Here is a 17,355-nt window from a genome sequence, read left to right as displayed (position 1 = left end):
GGGGGAGACACAGATCAGTTTCTTTTAATTTCCTTTTATTATATTCTCTGTTATACGTATTATAGTATAGACATGCTTACATGAATATATATATATATATATATATATACACATATATACATAAATACATTTAATATAACTAATTAAAATGTCATAGATCAAGGGATTTTTGCCTTCATCTAAAAGGGAATTAAAAGACTTCTAGAGAGCACTTCCAGAGTGTGATTTCAAGCATTAGGTTAAGTACTTTCACACATTTTATTTCATTTTGTCTGTGATTCTTTTCCTTTTCGCTTCCATATCCAGCATCAATAGGAGAGTTAAAAACCCACAATTCATCAACAATATGGCAGTGTTTGGATGAACTGAATAGAGGCATAAAGCTAAAAATGAGCCTTAGGTTTGCAGGAGCTAATCGAATTGAAGCAAAACCACGAGGATGAAAGTGCAAGGGTCAAACATGATTTCGTCATTAATTAGATGATGGACGTGACACATTTTCTCAAGTGGGCACTATGACTTTTATTCTGATTTTTATGTATATATTCAGTAATTCTTTTACTGAGTAGCTTATTTTAACCACATTTAGTTGATAATGTATTCCTTCCCAGATATGTGAGATATTTTTCCATAGATATCACAGATGAAATTTCTAATTGAGGCATGAAGATCCTCAAAAATCTATAATAGTAATTCAATTTCTATTTTCATACTCCAAATAAAGCAGTATTCAACCATATGGCATGTGGTTGAATACAGCTAGAATTCCAAGAAATAAATCTTTTTTGCTTGATTTCATTTATCAATTTAGTTCTGAAATGAGTCTTTAGTACTTGATCAAAGAATTCTTTAGCACATGTACCATATGTAGCATAGCATACTATGTGTGCATCATGTTAGAAAATTTGAGAGACTATGTATATACTTGAACCTTGAACTCAAGAATTAACAGGTAAATTGTAAGACAGGAAGTGTTCTAGAGCAACAAGTCCAATAGAAATATAATGCAAGACTCAAATGGCCACATATCTGATTTCAAATAGTTTAGAGGCTACATTTAAAGAAGTAAAAAGAAACAGGGTGAGATTCACTTCAATAATATATTATACTTAACCTCAAATTATCACTTCAACATGTAATCAATACAAAATTATTAATAAGATGCTTACTTTTTTAATACTATGTTTTCAAAACCTGATGTACATTTTATACTCTCAGTTAAGACTAGCCATATTTCAAGTGTTCAATAACCACATGGATTTACCATACTGGCCAGTGGCTACCATACTGCTGTGTGCAGATTTAAAGCATCCTAACTGGACAAGGATTCATGAGGAATTGAGATGGCAATTGGCCCTTAAAAGGATAAAATTTAGACGAGCCACAAGGAATGCATTTCTGTTAAATAGTCTATGCAAAGACTCAGAGGCTGAAATGTACATGTTAGAAATGTTGGAGGGAATGCTTAACTGACTGCAGGGGCAAACAGAGATAGGGCAGTTCAGAAAGAATGGTGCCAGGTGGTGGAAGACACAGAGAACCAGGGAGAGAAGTTTGAAGTGATGGTCAGTGAGATTCACTGTAGGTTTCTAAGGAAAAAAGGATATGATATAAGGATGAGACTTGGCATATAATAGCTTCTGTGGAATGATGAGTTAATAAATAAATGTTGCATTCAAAAGATTAGTCAAGCATTATTAAGTGGTACTTATTTGAAGCAGGAACAGCTAGAGGTAGAAAATCCAATTAGGTCAATCAAGCTGCAATCTAGTAATGAAATTCTAGATTTAGAGAGTAATCATGAACATAGAACGGGACCAGCAGTTAGCATAATGGCTATGTCGCTGGACTCCCACATAGTAGACTGCAGTTCGTGTCCTGGACCTGGTGACTTAAAACTCATGCCGGGCGCGTGTGCGTGCATGCCCAAGATCCCGAGAGGAGAATGGAGGAGAAAGGATTGCAATGTGGCCATCCATCCTGGGGGGTGATTTCCCACTTTCTGTCTCTCTGTCTCTTTCTGTCTTTCTGGTGAACTCACATGCCCCATACCAAAAACCTCTCCAAAGGAAAAAAAATGGACATAGAGAATAGAGAACAACATAACAAAAAGAAAACAATATGACTCAGAAGGAAGTCAGAGGGTGGCTCTGAAGTTAGGCCCTGCACAGAGGAAACCAAATCCACTTGGCTGACTGGGGTTGGAGTCCTAGCCCCACTGGCTTCATGCAGTGTGCCAACACACATACCCAAGGTGCTGATGAAATGGAGATTTGGAGGAAAGAGGATTGTAGCAAGACCAGGACCCACTGAAGGGTACTTTCTCTCTCTTGTGCCATGTGTATGTGTCCTCTGACATTAAAAAGAGACGGAGAGAGGGAGACCAGCAGTTAGCGTAATGGCTATGTCACTGGACTCCCATGTAACCGACCACGGTTCACGTCCAGGACCTGGTGGCTTAAAACTCACGTCGGCGCATGTGCGTGCATGCCCAAGATCCCGAGAGGAGACTGGAGGAGAAGGGATTGCAGCGTGGCTATCCCCACTGGGGAGTGATTTCTCGCTTTCTGTCTCTCTCTCTCTTTCTGTGTCTTTCTGGAGAGCGCACGCACCCTATAGCAAAAACCTCTCCAAAAAAAAAAAAAAAAAAGGGGGCTGAGGAAGACGAATCAGTTACTCCTTAAAAAGAAAAAAATTTAAAAAAAGAGAGACAGAGAGAGAGAGAAAGAAATTAAATACAGAGGACTAAAAGGACAGAGATTTATGTATTTCATTGTCTCTAAGTGGTCACTACTATTACTTTATGTATTTTTTAAAGGAAAACATGTTAATTAAACTAGAACACTTCAGTTCTTATTAGTGAGGATATTTTACTTTACTTATTGAAAGAGCTATTTTAAACTCAACTGAATATCCCATGTATATGTAAAAGGAAAGTACAAGTAAAACAAATTAGTATGGGTTTTCCTAAAACTTCTTCACATTTAGAACTTTTGAATCACTGTTGTTAATATTTGAGTTTTTCTGAAGAAAAACTTCCTCTGTGTCAAGAGTGTTATTTTTCTAATTGCAAGACGGTGCTTGTGCTTGCCAGAGAGACAGAGAGAGAGAAAATGGGATGGAGTGGGGAGGAAGCACCACCAGTGGTGTGTGGTCATGCTGAAACACCTTCTCCATTTCTCCATCTCACGGGGAATTGGGGCATGCATGCACATGGGGAGCAGGGTGTGAGCTGTGACTAGCCATGGAGGCTCCAGCTCCCTTAGCACCAGGCCACAGGGCAGTCCAGGAATATTATTTTTTAAAAGATTTATTTTTTAAAAGTTCTGTACTATTATTCTGATATACTCTTCTAAGCCACTTGTTCTAACACCATAAATTGATGCTGCACAAGAATGATGACCACATCGGGAACCAGCAGTTAGCGTAATGGCTATGTCGCTGGACTCCCACGTAGTCGACCGCGGTTCGTGTCCCGGACCCGGTGGCTTAAAACTCACGCCGGGCGCGTGTGCGTGCGTGCCCAAGATCCCGAGAGGAGAATGGAGGAGAAGGGATTGCGGCGTGACCATCCCCCCTGGGGGGTGATTTCTCGCTTTCTGTCTCTCTGTCTCTTTCTGTCTGTCTGGCGAGCGCACGCGCCCTACAGTGAAAATCTCTCAAAAAAAAAAAAAAAAAAGAATGATGACCACATCAAGACACCAAAGAGCTTGGTTGTGACACCAGACAAAGAGCCTGGAAAAGACTAAAGATTGTCAAGGACACTCAAGTTCAAAGACATTAAATGTGAAAACCATGATAAATACATCTTACAGTATTTAAGTCACAGTGTCTGTATTTAGCAATTGCTCAGCAAATGACAAGACTCCAAAAATCCCAGTGTGGAGGATAAAAGGATAGTAATATTCCTGGCAGGTGGAAAGAGGATCCAATTTTTTTTTTTTTTTGAGAGGTTTTCACTATAGGGCGTGTGCACTCGCCAGACAGACAGAGAGAGACAGAGAGACAGAAAGCAAGAAATCACTCCTCAGAGGGGATGGTCATGCCGCAATCCCTTCTCCTCCATTCTCCTCTCAGGATCTTGGGCATGCACGCACACGAACCCCGCGTGAGTTTAAGTCACCGCATCCGGGACGTGAACCGCGGTCAACTACGTGGGAGTCCAGAGACATAGCCATTACGCTAACTGCTGGTTCCCAAGAGGATCCAATTTTAACAGAAGGTAGCAAGTTTCATTTTGCACATGTTGAAATGAAAATGAAGGCAGATCAGCTAATGACGTATCAAGTGACTAGTAGGTATATATTTCCATATAGCTTTCAACTATCCTGACCTTCATTTTTTTCTTTTCTGATCTAAAATGTGACAAACTTGTATTTAAATATATTCCGTTGTATTTTTCATCTTTTGTTTTATGTGGGTTAGCCTTGACAGCTCATTATACTTTGGCTTCCTTAAGGGATAGGGTTGTATTTGGGCCTCCTTCCTACACCCTCCTCCCCACCTCTTGTGGCACAATCCTACCTACATTAGAGTTAGTTAACAAATATCAGGGCATTCTAAATGGACTGAAAATAAGACGATACTTTACTTAACAAGGAATGAATAGTGATTACTAACATTTATTGAGAGTTACATGCTAGCCATGGAGATAAACATTATCTACAACACGCTGATCATCAAGATAAAACAGTAGCTGTGCATGGTCTTGTTTCAACACCTCCATACCTACATGCTTTTTTTTTTGAGATTTTTTATTTTTTATTTATTTATTTTTTTGCTGTAGGGCGCATGCGCTCTCCAGAAAGAGAGAGACAGAGAGACAGAAAGCGAGAAATCACCCCCAAGGGGTGATGGCCATGCCACAATCCCTTCTCTTCCATTCTCCTCTCGGGATCTTGGGCACGCATGCACACTCGCCAGCATGAGTTTAAGACACCAGGTCCGCAACTCAAACCGCAGTTGACTACATGGGAGTCCAGCGACCTAGCCATTACACTAACTGCTGGTTCCAACACCTCCATGCTTTTGAAAGATGCATAAAATTAATTTTTATACTTGACTGACAGAAAACTTGAGGCTGTTACAAGGTGCACATTCAGGGAGGAGGAGCTGGCATTTAGCCTGGCTGTATGATTCTAGAACTTAGTTCTTACCCTTCGTACTACACTACATTTAAGGGATTACCGCCTCTATTCTTGTGATTATAGTAAACAAACCTCTCGATGTCTTGTGTCTTGATTTGGTGATTCACAAGTCTGACTTTGACTGTTGATAGGAGAACTTCTCTTGGCTGCAAAAATGGAAGAAATTAGAGCACAAATTTGATAAGATTATAAGGTCATTTTCTTTCTTCCTTCCTTCCTTCCTTCCTTCCTTCCTTCCTTCCTTCCTTCCTTCTTTCCTTCCTTCCTTCCTTCTCTCTCTCTCTCCCTTACTTCTCTCTCTCTCTCCCTTCCTTCTTTCCTTCCTTCCTTCCTTCCTCTCTCTCTCCCCCTCTCTCTCTCTCTCTCTTTCTTTCTTTCTTTCTTTTTCTTTCTTTTAAATGGTCAGAGAGTACCTGAGCTTGCCAGAGAAAGAAAGAGAAAGTGGGTATGGTCATGTTGCAATTCCCTCTCGTCCATCTCTTCATCCTATCAGAATGTAGGGCATACATGAACAGGCTTGCAGCTGACTGTGCGGGATCTGGCTCTCTTTAACCACTAAGCTACCAGGCTAGCCCAAGTTCATTTTATTTCATAAGTTCACTTTATTTTTAAATAGAAAACCATTTTCACAGATCATTACCACTTCAAAAGAAGACATTTCATAATGCATGCTTTAAGAGAAATCAAATAAGCAATTCAAAATTATTAGCGTTTTTAGGTTATCAATATAGATACCCATTTTTTTTTGACCCAGTAGGTTCAGGTGCTCAAAAATTGGCAACATTAAAAACAATAGTTGTCATCTACTTAGTGTTAAATACATGCTAATCCTCTTCTAAAATTTACATATACAACTAATTTTACCCATACAATAATAATATCATACTGTTATATCATTATCACTGTTTTACAACTGAAGATGTTAAGATTTACAGAGCTTAACTTGCCAAGGTCCTTTGGCTCTTACAATACAGTTCCAACAGGGGCTGATTCCAGAGTTATGCTTTAACTGCCACCATAATATGTGGTACTTAAAGATAGATCCAAATCAGTTATAGCTTGATCTGAGGATCAGGCACAGCAGAAATCTAAGATGGCGTGTATCATTTGAATTGTGAGTAAACTGGTGCAGAGAAGAAGGGTGATTTATCAATGTCATCATATACCATTGCTTTTTTTTCTGGGGATGTTAATCTGAGTCTAATTTTTCCTTCAGATGCTGGGCACCATTTCAAGTCTTCAGGCATTAGGCAGAGGGAAAAGAAACCCACTGTGAATATCATCCAGAAGCAAAGTATGGGGGGTGGTTCACAAATAGCCCAGATGCTTCCATGAAAAGACATGGTTGCTTAGTAATTTTTATATATTTATTAAATGATAGTTTATATATTAATCAGGGAGAGAGGGAGCCCTAAATTTGAAGTGACTTCCCCACTCATATAGAAAAGTGTTAGAAAAGACTTTAACACATTACAAATTTTAATTTTTTAATTCGTTTCTAAAAATAAGCTTTTTTCCATAATAATTGTGTTATATGTTAGCACATTTTATTCTCTTCTGTCTTCTGTGGGATTTAATCTACTTTCACTATATTAAAGTTTTTTTACCCTCCTTCTGAATGTTTGTCACTATAAGCCTCCTATCAAATATATGAATAATGTGACAGCCTTTGGTTTATACAATTAATATGTTTAGGAACATATTACATACCTTAGAAGGTTGTGTTAAGTTATGGAGGAAGTCTATGAAAATGTGCTTATAGTTTCCTTTCCTTTATAAAAACCTTTTGCAGGGACCAGCAGTTAGCGTAATGGCTATGTCGCTGGACCTGGTGGCTTAAACTCACGCTGGGCGTTTGTGCATGTGTGCCCAAGATCCCAAGAGGAGAATGGAGGAGAAGGGATTGCGGAGTGGCCATCCCCCCTGGGGGGTGATTTCTCACTTTCTATCTCTCTGTCTCTCTCAGTCTGTCTGGCGAGTGCAAGCGCCCTATAGCAAAAAATCCTCCCCCAAAATAAATAAATAAATAAATTTTTTAAAAATTAAAAAAATAAAAACCTTTTGCATACATAGTCCTCTGCAAAATCCTCATAAAGTAAGCAAACTATATACATATATATTTGTATGTATATATCTGTTTTTAAATATGTATGTGTAGAGAAATATATGTATATGTCTATATACTTCTGTAGATTTTCTGCATAATTTATCTCTTATAAAATTCTACTTGCGATACTAAAAATAAATTGAGAGTGGAAAGATGAAATTTAGTAAGCATTTACTATAAAATGGCAATTGTTGCACATTCTCATTTACTCCTTAGTTAGAAGGTCTTTGAGATTACATTATTAACTTTTTTAACAGAAATGAAAATGTTCAGGGAAGTTAAGTTACATATACAGTAAGAGAGAGATGTGGAGTGAAGCCTGAGCCTGCCATGACTTTTTTTTTTTTTAGTTTCATTACAAAACAGTTTTTATTTGAATAGCATTTGGCCTGTAATCACAGATCTTTTTCCTGCTGTTCTTAGCAATAGAACATGGGTTATTCTATTTTTTAAAAGATATTTTATTTTATTTTGTTATTATTATTTTTTACATCAATCCCTGTATATCATTACAGCATACAGAATGAATTTTCCTAGCATGAATACACTGTAAATTAGTCCAGTCAAATACATAACCATATACATTATCCTCAACGGATACTTGCCTGTTTTTGTATCCCTTAAATGTTTTGTGTCTTTCTTTTTCTCCCTGATGCCCTCTCTCTCACTCTCCTCCACTTCCCACCTTCCTCCTGCAGTGTCTCTAGTTTTAATACTTGTTCTCCATGCTTTGATGCTTTCCAATCTTTCAGTTTTTGCTATAGAGTGCAGACATGTGGTACGCATTGAGTGAGAACATACAATGCCTGTCTTTCATAGTCTGGCTTGCTTCACTTAGCAGTAAATCTTCCATATGCATCCACTTTCTATCAAATGTCAGGTCTCATTTTTTTTTAAGGCTGAGTAATATTCCATAGGGTATATGTGCCATCTTTTTCAATCTATTCATGTATTTTTCAATCTATCATACTGTATGTTTTCTATAATTTAACAATAGGATTATTTTATTATATAACTCCTGAGGTGAAATGCTTCGGTTACAATAAAATCTAAGAAGATATTGGTAAAGAGTCTACTCCATCTACCATGAATGACGATGTTACAACAATAATAATAATAATACCATCATGTGCCACATAACATTTCAGTCAACAACAGACCACATATTTGAAGGCAGTCCCATAAGATTATAGTAGGCGGGGCCAGCAGGTGGTGTCATGACTACGGTGCTGAACTCCCACATGACTGACACAGTGGATTGAAACTCAGGCCAGATGTGTGTGCATGTGTGCCCAAAATCCCAGAAGGGGAATGGAAGAGAAGGGACTACAGCATGGCCATTACCCATGGAGGGCAATTTCTCTCTTCCCCTCTCACTGTCTCTCTCCAGTGAGCACATGCACCCGGTGAAAAAATATATATGGTTGTAGTAGGCTATACTATGTAACCCAGGCGTGCAGTGGACTATAACACCTTTGTCTGTGTAAGTACACTCTAGGGTATTTACACAATGATGAAATCATATAAGAAGCCAGTTTTCAGGGCTCCATCATTAAGAGAAGCATGAATGACAGTGATAACAGCAATAGTTCCCTCCTACGTTCTCATGGTATGCCAGGAATTCTGCTGAACAGCTTCACAGATATTAACTTATTTATTCCTCATAACAATCCTGTACAGTACATAACTAAGATATAATCAATACTATATCTCAACTCCAATCTTAGAGAAAACTGATGCATGAGACGTTTAAATGACTTAGCCCAACTCTCATAACAGAAAGGCATGTACGGCTGGCTCAGATTTTCTCCTCATGACTAAGCTCTGTACCTGGACACCTAGATAACTCCTCGGAGAGTTTAGCTGCATCTTGACGTCTTATGGACAGATCACGTCATCATCCTTACTCCTGTGCGTAAGGAAATCGGCTAATACTGACCCATGGATGTGTAAGCCACAAACCTGTAATGATGTTCCTGATGGGCTTCACCAGAGCTGTGAAACCAGAGACTTCAGGCTGCCTGTGCTCCCACATCGGCTGCCATATAACAAGCCCACTGGCAAGTCGGAAGGTGAGGTCCGATTCCTGGGGAAAGAGAAGATCTATGTCAGGTATGGCCCATAAGAACTGGCTAAAAGGACCAGTAGAAACAAGGATTGCCATCATTCACGAGGTAATATTCAGAGTAGGTGGATCTGCCTAATCTCTCTCATCCCTCAGATGAGTGTTCGTACCATAAACTAACAACTCGAAGTTATTGTTTTTATAATAAACCAGTGAACCCAGTTATCATTGTAATTACTACCAAAATCACGATTTGCTTTATGCAAAATTAATAACTAACCCAAATTTAGTTTTGTGAAACACACAAATTATTGTTTTGTGCTTGCAGAGATCGTGAATGTTTTCTTTCAAGAGTCTTGGCAGCTCTCTTTACTGTGGTTGCCATTTTCATTCCCCTTAATTATTTAATTATCCCTATTTCTCCCTTATAAGGCAATATTCTTAGATCTGGATATTCTAACATTTTATTCTCCAGTTCTTTTATTTGAATTTCATGAAATTGCATACATGTCATTTTGATCCTTCATAATGCATTTTGTAACGTCGTTTTCTCAACTACTTTAATTCCTTGAGGACTGGGATAGATCAAGCATCCTGTTTTCCCCCAGCACCCAGGATCATCACAGCACTTAATGCAGTACTAAGAATGGGACCAACAGATGACAAAATGGTTACATTGCTCACTGGACTCCCACGCAGTTGGCCACAGTTCTAGTCCTGGATCCAGTGATTTAAAACCCATGCCAGATGTGTGTGCATGCATGCCCAAAATCCCAAGAGGAAAATGGAGAAGGAATTTTGATGTGTCCATCCCCTCCTGGGGGATGATTTCTCGCTTTCTGTCTCTCTGTCTGTCTGGCAAGCATACATGCCCTATAGCAAAAATCTCTCTTAAAAAAAAAAAAAAAGGAATGGGATGCACAACAGACAATCAATACTTTCTGAATTGGACTGACTTTACAACCCATGCTCACAAAATTTGCCTATAATTGTAGGTCTCTTCCAGGAGCACATTTTTCTATCATATCATATCATCTTGAGAGATTGGGATGTTTAAATTGCAATCTCATATTGTCTAAGCCCAAATATATGGCAAACTGAAATTTTGCAGTCTGAGTAGTAGCTTGCTTTTTACTTTCTCTTCCTCTCTCTCTGTTTGTTTCTGGTCAAATATAATAATAATAATAATAATAATAATAATAATGGTGAATAAAATGAAATAAAAAGAATTCTAAAAAAACCCCACTCAGTCTCTGTAAACAATGTTAAGATGGAAGCTGAGAATGTGATCATAGATTAATAAACACATCTGAGACTCAGAAACTCACTTAAGGTAGTGGCTTACAACTGTGACTTTCATATTTTAATGATCTGGGAGGCTTTTAGAACATTGGAGATCCAGTCTCAAGTCCTCCCCCTACCCAGATCAATTAACTTCAGACCTCTGTGAGGTTTTCTAAAGTTTCTCCTGGTAACTCTCAAGTGTAGCCATAGTTGAAAACCTGAGTTAGAAGGAAAAGAGCTAGGAAGACATTGGAAACACAGAAAAGAAAAGAAATTTTGCAAATGGCTGAGCAATGTATCTAAAAGTCAAGAAATCTTCATCTGAGAAGTTGATGGAATCCCTGAGTAAATTCACACATCGGCACAGAGAGGGCTCTTCTGTAAAGCTAAAGACTAGACTGGGATCTTGGCACTACTTAACAAAGTATCCACAACAGTGTTTACTTGGAAAGGGCTTTAAGATTCTCTGTGGAGGGACCAGCAGTTAGCGTAATGGCTATGTCACTGGGCTCCCACATAGTCGACTGCGGTTCGCATCCCGGACCCGGTGGCTTAAAAAACTCACACCGGACTTGTGTGCGTGTGTGCCCAAGATCCTAAGAGGAGTACGGAGGAGAAGGGATTGCGGCGTGTCCACCCCCCCCGGGGGTTGATTTCTCGCTTTCTGTCTGTCTCCCTCTGTCTGGCGAGCGCATGCGCCCTATAGAAAACCTTTAAAAAAAAAAAAAAAGATTCTCTGTGGAAGTACTAGGAATGCACATAAAGTATTTAGCGTAATTCATTCAACATTTATTCTACATTTATAGGGAACCTACTTTGTGCCTGGTACTATTCTGGGTTCTTAAACACAACAGTGAACAAAGCACACAAAAGTTCCTGCTCATAGTGAAAGGGAGTAGGAAAGTGGGTAAAAGGACATGAAGGCAAGGTATTGACATTTTAGACAGAAAGACCAAGGAAGGGTTTGTTCAGAAGGTGGCTTTGGAGTAAAGATCTGAATGAAATGAAAGCACTATCATGTAGATCTCACCAGGAAAGGTGTCATGAAGGAGGATCAATAAGTGCAAAGCTCTGTGTATGCCTAGTGTGTTGAAAGAGCCAGGAGATTGTGCCTGTGGCCAAGTAAGTGAGGGAAGAGTCGAGGAAAATAAGATAGAATACCAGATAACAGACTGCCTGACAGATGCCTGTGAGACATTTCAATCAGAGATCCTGAATAAGCATGTAGGCCGACTGGTTTACAGTTAAGAGGGGAGTAAGCTGAATTCCTTGAAATGGACAATGGGGATGTCTGCATGGTATTACACATGGTATTAGATGCAGCAAGCAGAGAATTAATACTAAGCAAAGCTTATCAGATTTCTCTCAAGAAATGCAGGAAGCCAAACCTCACTTGACCTGATTTCAATGATTTTTTTACTCTCGGAGCTCAGTTCTTTTCCATCTTTCTCATAAAAATCTTGATATAAGTAAAGCTTGGATGGAAATTACAATAGGACTTGAGTTCTCTTGCATAAAACTCTGGCAGTTAGTGTCATTATTTTTTTCATATGGTACATCCCCAACTACATTGTATATTTCCTGAAAATGAATTGAGATCTCTTTTTTCTGTGCATTCCTTCTTGAGTATCAATACATAATTGTTAATTAATTAAGCATATTTTACTTTCTTTGGATAACACCAGCTAAATCCAATCAATCTCCAGACCATGAAGCAATTCTAAATGCATTTACTAGTAGCTTAGAGAGATTGAATTAAACAACTATTATTTTAAGTTTCTTTTTTTTCAATTTGTTTACTTCACATGTATGGATTTGTTAAAATACCCTTGAGAGCTTGCATTTTGTTTTATTTCCCACTATGCCACCAATACTTTGATTAGTGCTTAGCATACAGGATTCACTGAAGGAATAAGTAAATCTGATAAAGTAATGACAACATTGATACCCATTTAAAGAGGATTCCTAGTTTAAAAAGTACTCATCATTTTTTTTTTTTTGAGAGGTTTTTGCCATAGGGCGTGTGCGCTCACCAGACAGACAGAGAGAGACAGAGAGACAGAAAGCGAGAAATCACCCCCCAGGGGGTATGGCCACGCTGCAATCCCTTCTCCTCCGTTCTCCTCTTGGGATCTTGGGCACACACGCACATGCACCCAGCGTGAGTTTTAAGACACTGGGTCCAGGAAGCGAACCGCGGTTGACTACATGGGAGTCCAGTGACACAGCCATTACGCTAACTGCTGGTCCCAGTACTCATCATTTTTTACTAATAAAATTAAATCCAGTTTAAAATTAGTAATGTATTTGACAGCATTTTCAGATTATTAATGTTATTAAAATATTTGAGCCTAATACAAATTAAAAGCATAGACAATATGCATTGACTAATACATGGTCTAATGAAAGGATGAGTCACTTAGATTTATTTACTAATTAGTGAGCTAATTCATTTAATAAATATTAATTAAGCACTTAATAAACATAGATACCGTGTCAGCTACCATGGGTATAATGATAATTTCTACCCTCAAACCATTCAGAATCTAGTGGGAGAGACAGGCACATTAAGAGATGATAAAGAGTGAAGTATAACAATAAAAATGTGCATACAGTATTATGGAAATAGAGGAGGAGGGAGGATAGATCTTGAATAAGTATTAAAGGATAAACAGGAGTTTTCTAGACAGAAAGGTACTATATGTGGGCATTCTAGGCAGAGGACCAGCACGAGGAAAGCTTGGAAAAAATCACGTTATCTTCTTGAAGATACTCTAAGCATCTGAAGCTCATGGACAGTAGAAGTAGTCAAATAGGTCATAGGGGGGCTGGTATACCAGATTAAGGAACTGGAATTTACTCTGTATGACAAGAAGTCAACAAACTATTTTAAGCATGTTGATAACATGGTCAGATCTACATTTTAGATAGATCACTTTGGAGTTGAGGTTGGGTTTTATGAGCAAGCCAGGAGACTGTGAGTCAGATTAGAAAATGGTCCAAGTAAGAAATGAGAAAAGCTTGGGCTAAGGTAGTAGAGATGGAGATAAGGAAGATGTGATAATTTTAAGATATATTCAGGAGACAAAATGAGTAGGACTCTGTGATGAAAGGAGTGATCAAATAAAGATAAGGGAGTAGTTAGAGGTAGTTTGAGTTTGTAAGAACGAGGATATTATCTAAAATACTGAATAAAGAGAAAGGGCTCACTTCAGGGGAGGTTGAATGGGTCCATGGATCATCTATTTAGAGAAGTCAGTTGACAGTTTGGTCTTGAGGCCAAGAAAGGAGTTTGACTGGACATGTATAATTATGTAATCTCAGCCTATAGGAAGCTGGGAAGTGGTCTTCGAAGTAGAAGATAGAGTAAGAAGAGCAAAGTCTTCATGATACCTCCCTGGGGAATCCCCGTAATCAAGGGACAGGCAAAGAAGATAAGCCTTCAACAGAAGAAATAGCTTACAAGGAGAACCAGTGGAGGATGGTATCATCAGGAGAGCAGAAAGTTTCAAGACGGCATGAAGATGGTTTCAAATACACCTGAGGTTTAATAAATTGAGGACTAGGGCTAGCAGGGAGTGTGGTGATTAAGGTGCTGGACTTCCACATGGCCAACTGTAGTTGAAGTCTTGGACCTGGTGGCTTAAAAGTCACACTAGGCACATGTGTGCACATGCCCAAAATCCCAAGAGGAGAATGGGGTAGAAGGAATTGTATCATGGCCATCCCTCTTGGAGGGTGACTTATCATTTTCACTCTCACTTTCTCTCTCTGTCTCTCTCCGGTGAGAGCATGCGACCTATGGCAAAAAAACTTAAAATAAATAAAAATAAATAAATAAATAAAATGAGGACTGTGAAATAGAGATTAGGTTCAACCATTCAGAGGTTGTTGATGAACTTCATGAAAAGAGCTCCAGCACAGACTTAAAAACAGTGTAGTTTTATAGAAAGCCAGATGGAATTGGGTTTAAACTCCACCTTGCTCAGTTGTGAGCAAGGTAATTATTATCTTTCTAAATCTTAGTTCTTTGTGTTTTGTTTGTTTGTTTGCTTTTTTATTTTTGTTTTATTGGAGAAGGTTTTGCTATAGGGCATGTGCGCTCGCCAGAAAGTCAGAGAGAGTCAGAGAGACAGAAAGTGAGAAGTCACCCCCCAGGGGAGATGGCCACGCTGCAATCTGTTCTCATCCATTCTTCTCTAGGGATCTTGGGCACACACGCACATGCTTCTGGCGTGAGTTTAAGCCACTGGGTCCAGGACTTGGAGTTTAAGCCCCTTGGTCCAGGACTTGAACCGTGGTTGACTACATGGGTGTCCGGCAGCATAGCCATTATGCCAATTGCTGGTCCCATAAATCTTAGTTTTTATTTGGTAAAATGGATACAAAGATATCCATGCCTCTGTGAGTGGATGTAAAAGTCAGAAAATTTGTTATGTAATAGACACAAATAGAAGCAAGAATAAGAGGTTGAAAAGTAAGTGGGAGGTGGGGGTATGTAGACATAGGCTCATGCTGCGATGAAATTTTGGCCTCCCATACCTCCTACAACACCATGTCCTGTACACGCCTCAACCTGCGACACCATGTGTATAAGCGCTGAGTGGAGACTTGGAAAAAATTTAAGGAAGCAATTGACAAGTGGGTGGACTCTGGGATTGGAAACCACAGCATTATAGAAATACCAGTATGGGAGACCAGCAGTTAGCATAATGGCTATGTTGCTGGACTTCCATGTAGTCTAACGTGGTTCAAGTCCTGGACCCGGTGGCTTAAATTCACGCCAGGCACATGTGTGTGAGTGATCTCTCATTTTCTGTCTCTCTGTCTCTCTCTGTCTTTCTGGCGAGTGTACGCACCCTATCGCAAAACAAACAAGCAAACAAAACAAACAAACAAACAAACAAAAAAACAAAACCTCTCAAAAATTTTTTTAAAAAAGAAATACCAGTATGGAAGGCTGTGTGTTTTTTCCAGTAGTACATGGATCTCTGGGATAGGGGTAGAAAAGATGGATTTGGGTCTTGATCTAAGGTTGGAATATTGATGGGCAAATGCAAAAGAATCTAGGGAGAAAAGGACATCAAGGTTGTAGGCAGTTCCCATGTATACAGGATGGGTAGGGAAGAAGATAACAATAAGATAAGAAAGCAAATGAAAGATCTCGGACAGTGTCTCTGTCAGGGCCGGTTCTCTCCTACCCACCCACCTGGGGACATTTGACAATGTTTGGAGTCATTTGTGGTTATCACAACTCAGGGGCAGTGTTACTGGCATCTAGTGAACAGAGGCCAGAAATACTACTAAATACTATAAAGGGCATGGGACAATGTCCTACAGCAAATAATTATCTGGCCTAGATGCTGAAAGTGCAGGGGCTCACAAACCCTGGGTTAGAAATTGTACATTCTCCCATGATTTTGAAAAAACAAAGCACCTCTCTGCAATGGAAAAGGTCTTGTGGGGAAGGTCTTTTTCTTCCTTATAATATCTAGAACAATACTTCTCTCAGAGCAATGACAAAATGAACAAACAATAAGAATACTAGTAGTGTCGGTAAGAGTAATTGTTTACTGTGTATGAATCACTGTGCATTGATTTATAAGCATTGCCTCACTCATTTTTAAGTGCCCCATTCTTGGACCACAGAAAAAACTAGAGGGTCTGAGGCCAGCTTTCCCAACTTCCTGTGCAATCTGTCCTGAAAGAGCTCACTCCCTTTCTGCTAAAAATATACAACATAGATATTCACGAAAGGCCACCATTAAAAACTAGCTGGTGTTAATGCCTTTCTATGTATCAGATTGAGTACTATAACATTAATCATTACAACCACTACAACACCCTATCAATTTATTCCTTTTTTGTCTTCAGTTTTTGCTACAGAGTGTGTGCGCTCAGTGGAGAGAGACAGAGAGAAAGAGAAAGTTGAAAAGTGAGAAATCAAAATCACCCTCAAGTGCAAATGACCATACCACAATCTCTTCTCCTCCATTCTCCTCTTGGGATTTTGGACATGCTCTCACAGGTGTTTTCCAAGTCACAGGGTTGGAAACTCAAACTGTGCAGTTGGCCATGTGAGGTCCAGCTGCCTTAATCTTGATATCACTTGCTAGCTCCCATACATTTATTCTTTTTTTTTCCCAGAGAGATTTTTGCTATAGGGTGTGTGAGCTTGCCAGAAAGACAGAGAGAGACAGAGAGACAGAAAGTGAGAAATCGCATCCCGCCCCCCAGGGGGGATGGCCATGCTGCAATCCCTTCACCTCCATTCTCCTCTCGGGATCTTGGGCAAGCACTCACACTAGCCCAGTGTGAGTTTAAGTCACCAGGTCCAGGGCTTGAACTATAGTCAACTACATGGGAGTCCAGCGACATAGCCATTATGCTAACTGCTGGTTCCCCCATACATTTATTCTTATATTCAGTTCATACTTGAGAAAAATAAGGCCTAAAGAAATTAATTGTTGGGACCAGCAGATAGTGTAGTGGTTACATTGCTGGACTCCCACATGGCCAACCGGGGCTCAAGTCCCAGACCTGGTGGCTTGAAACTCACACTGAGTGTGTGTGTATACATGCCTAAAATCCCAGGAGGAGAATGGAGAAGGGATTGCAGTGTGGCCATTCCCCTTGGTGGTGGTGGGGGGTGATTTATCACTTTCTGTCTCTCCAGTGAGCTCCTTATAACAAAAATTTCTCTAAAAAGAAGAACAAGAAGAGAAGAAATTAGTTTCTTGCTGTGATACAGC

The 17,355-nt window shown here is 39.4% G+C and overlaps 1 protein-coding gene across 1 annotated transcript in view; it reads right to left on the bottom strand.

Moving 5' to 3' along the window:
• The window catches only part of UNC80 (unc-80 subunit of NALCN channel complex), a 240,046-nt gene that overhangs the window by 212,696 nt on the left and 9,995 nt on the right, over positions 1-17,355 (bottom strand). The window contains exons 5-6 of the mRNA XM_006140105.3: positions 9,217-9,340; positions 5,220-5,293 (exon numbers count right to left, since the gene is read on the bottom strand). Coding sequence (XP_006140167.1) covers positions 5,220-5,293; positions 9,217-9,340 — 198 coding nt within the window. The remainder of the gene's footprint in view (positions 1-5,219; positions 5,294-9,216; positions 9,341-17,355) is intronic.

The sequence above is a fragment of the Tupaia chinensis genome, unplaced genomic scaffold (assembly GCF_000334495.1).
Source record: "Tupaia chinensis unplaced genomic scaffold, TupChi_1.0 Scaffold000018_1, whole genome shotgun sequence".
Taxonomy (NCBI): domain Eukaryota; kingdom Metazoa; phylum Chordata; class Mammalia; order Scandentia; family Tupaiidae; genus Tupaia; species Tupaia belangeri.
This window is presented reverse-complemented; position numbering and strand designations above follow the sequence as displayed.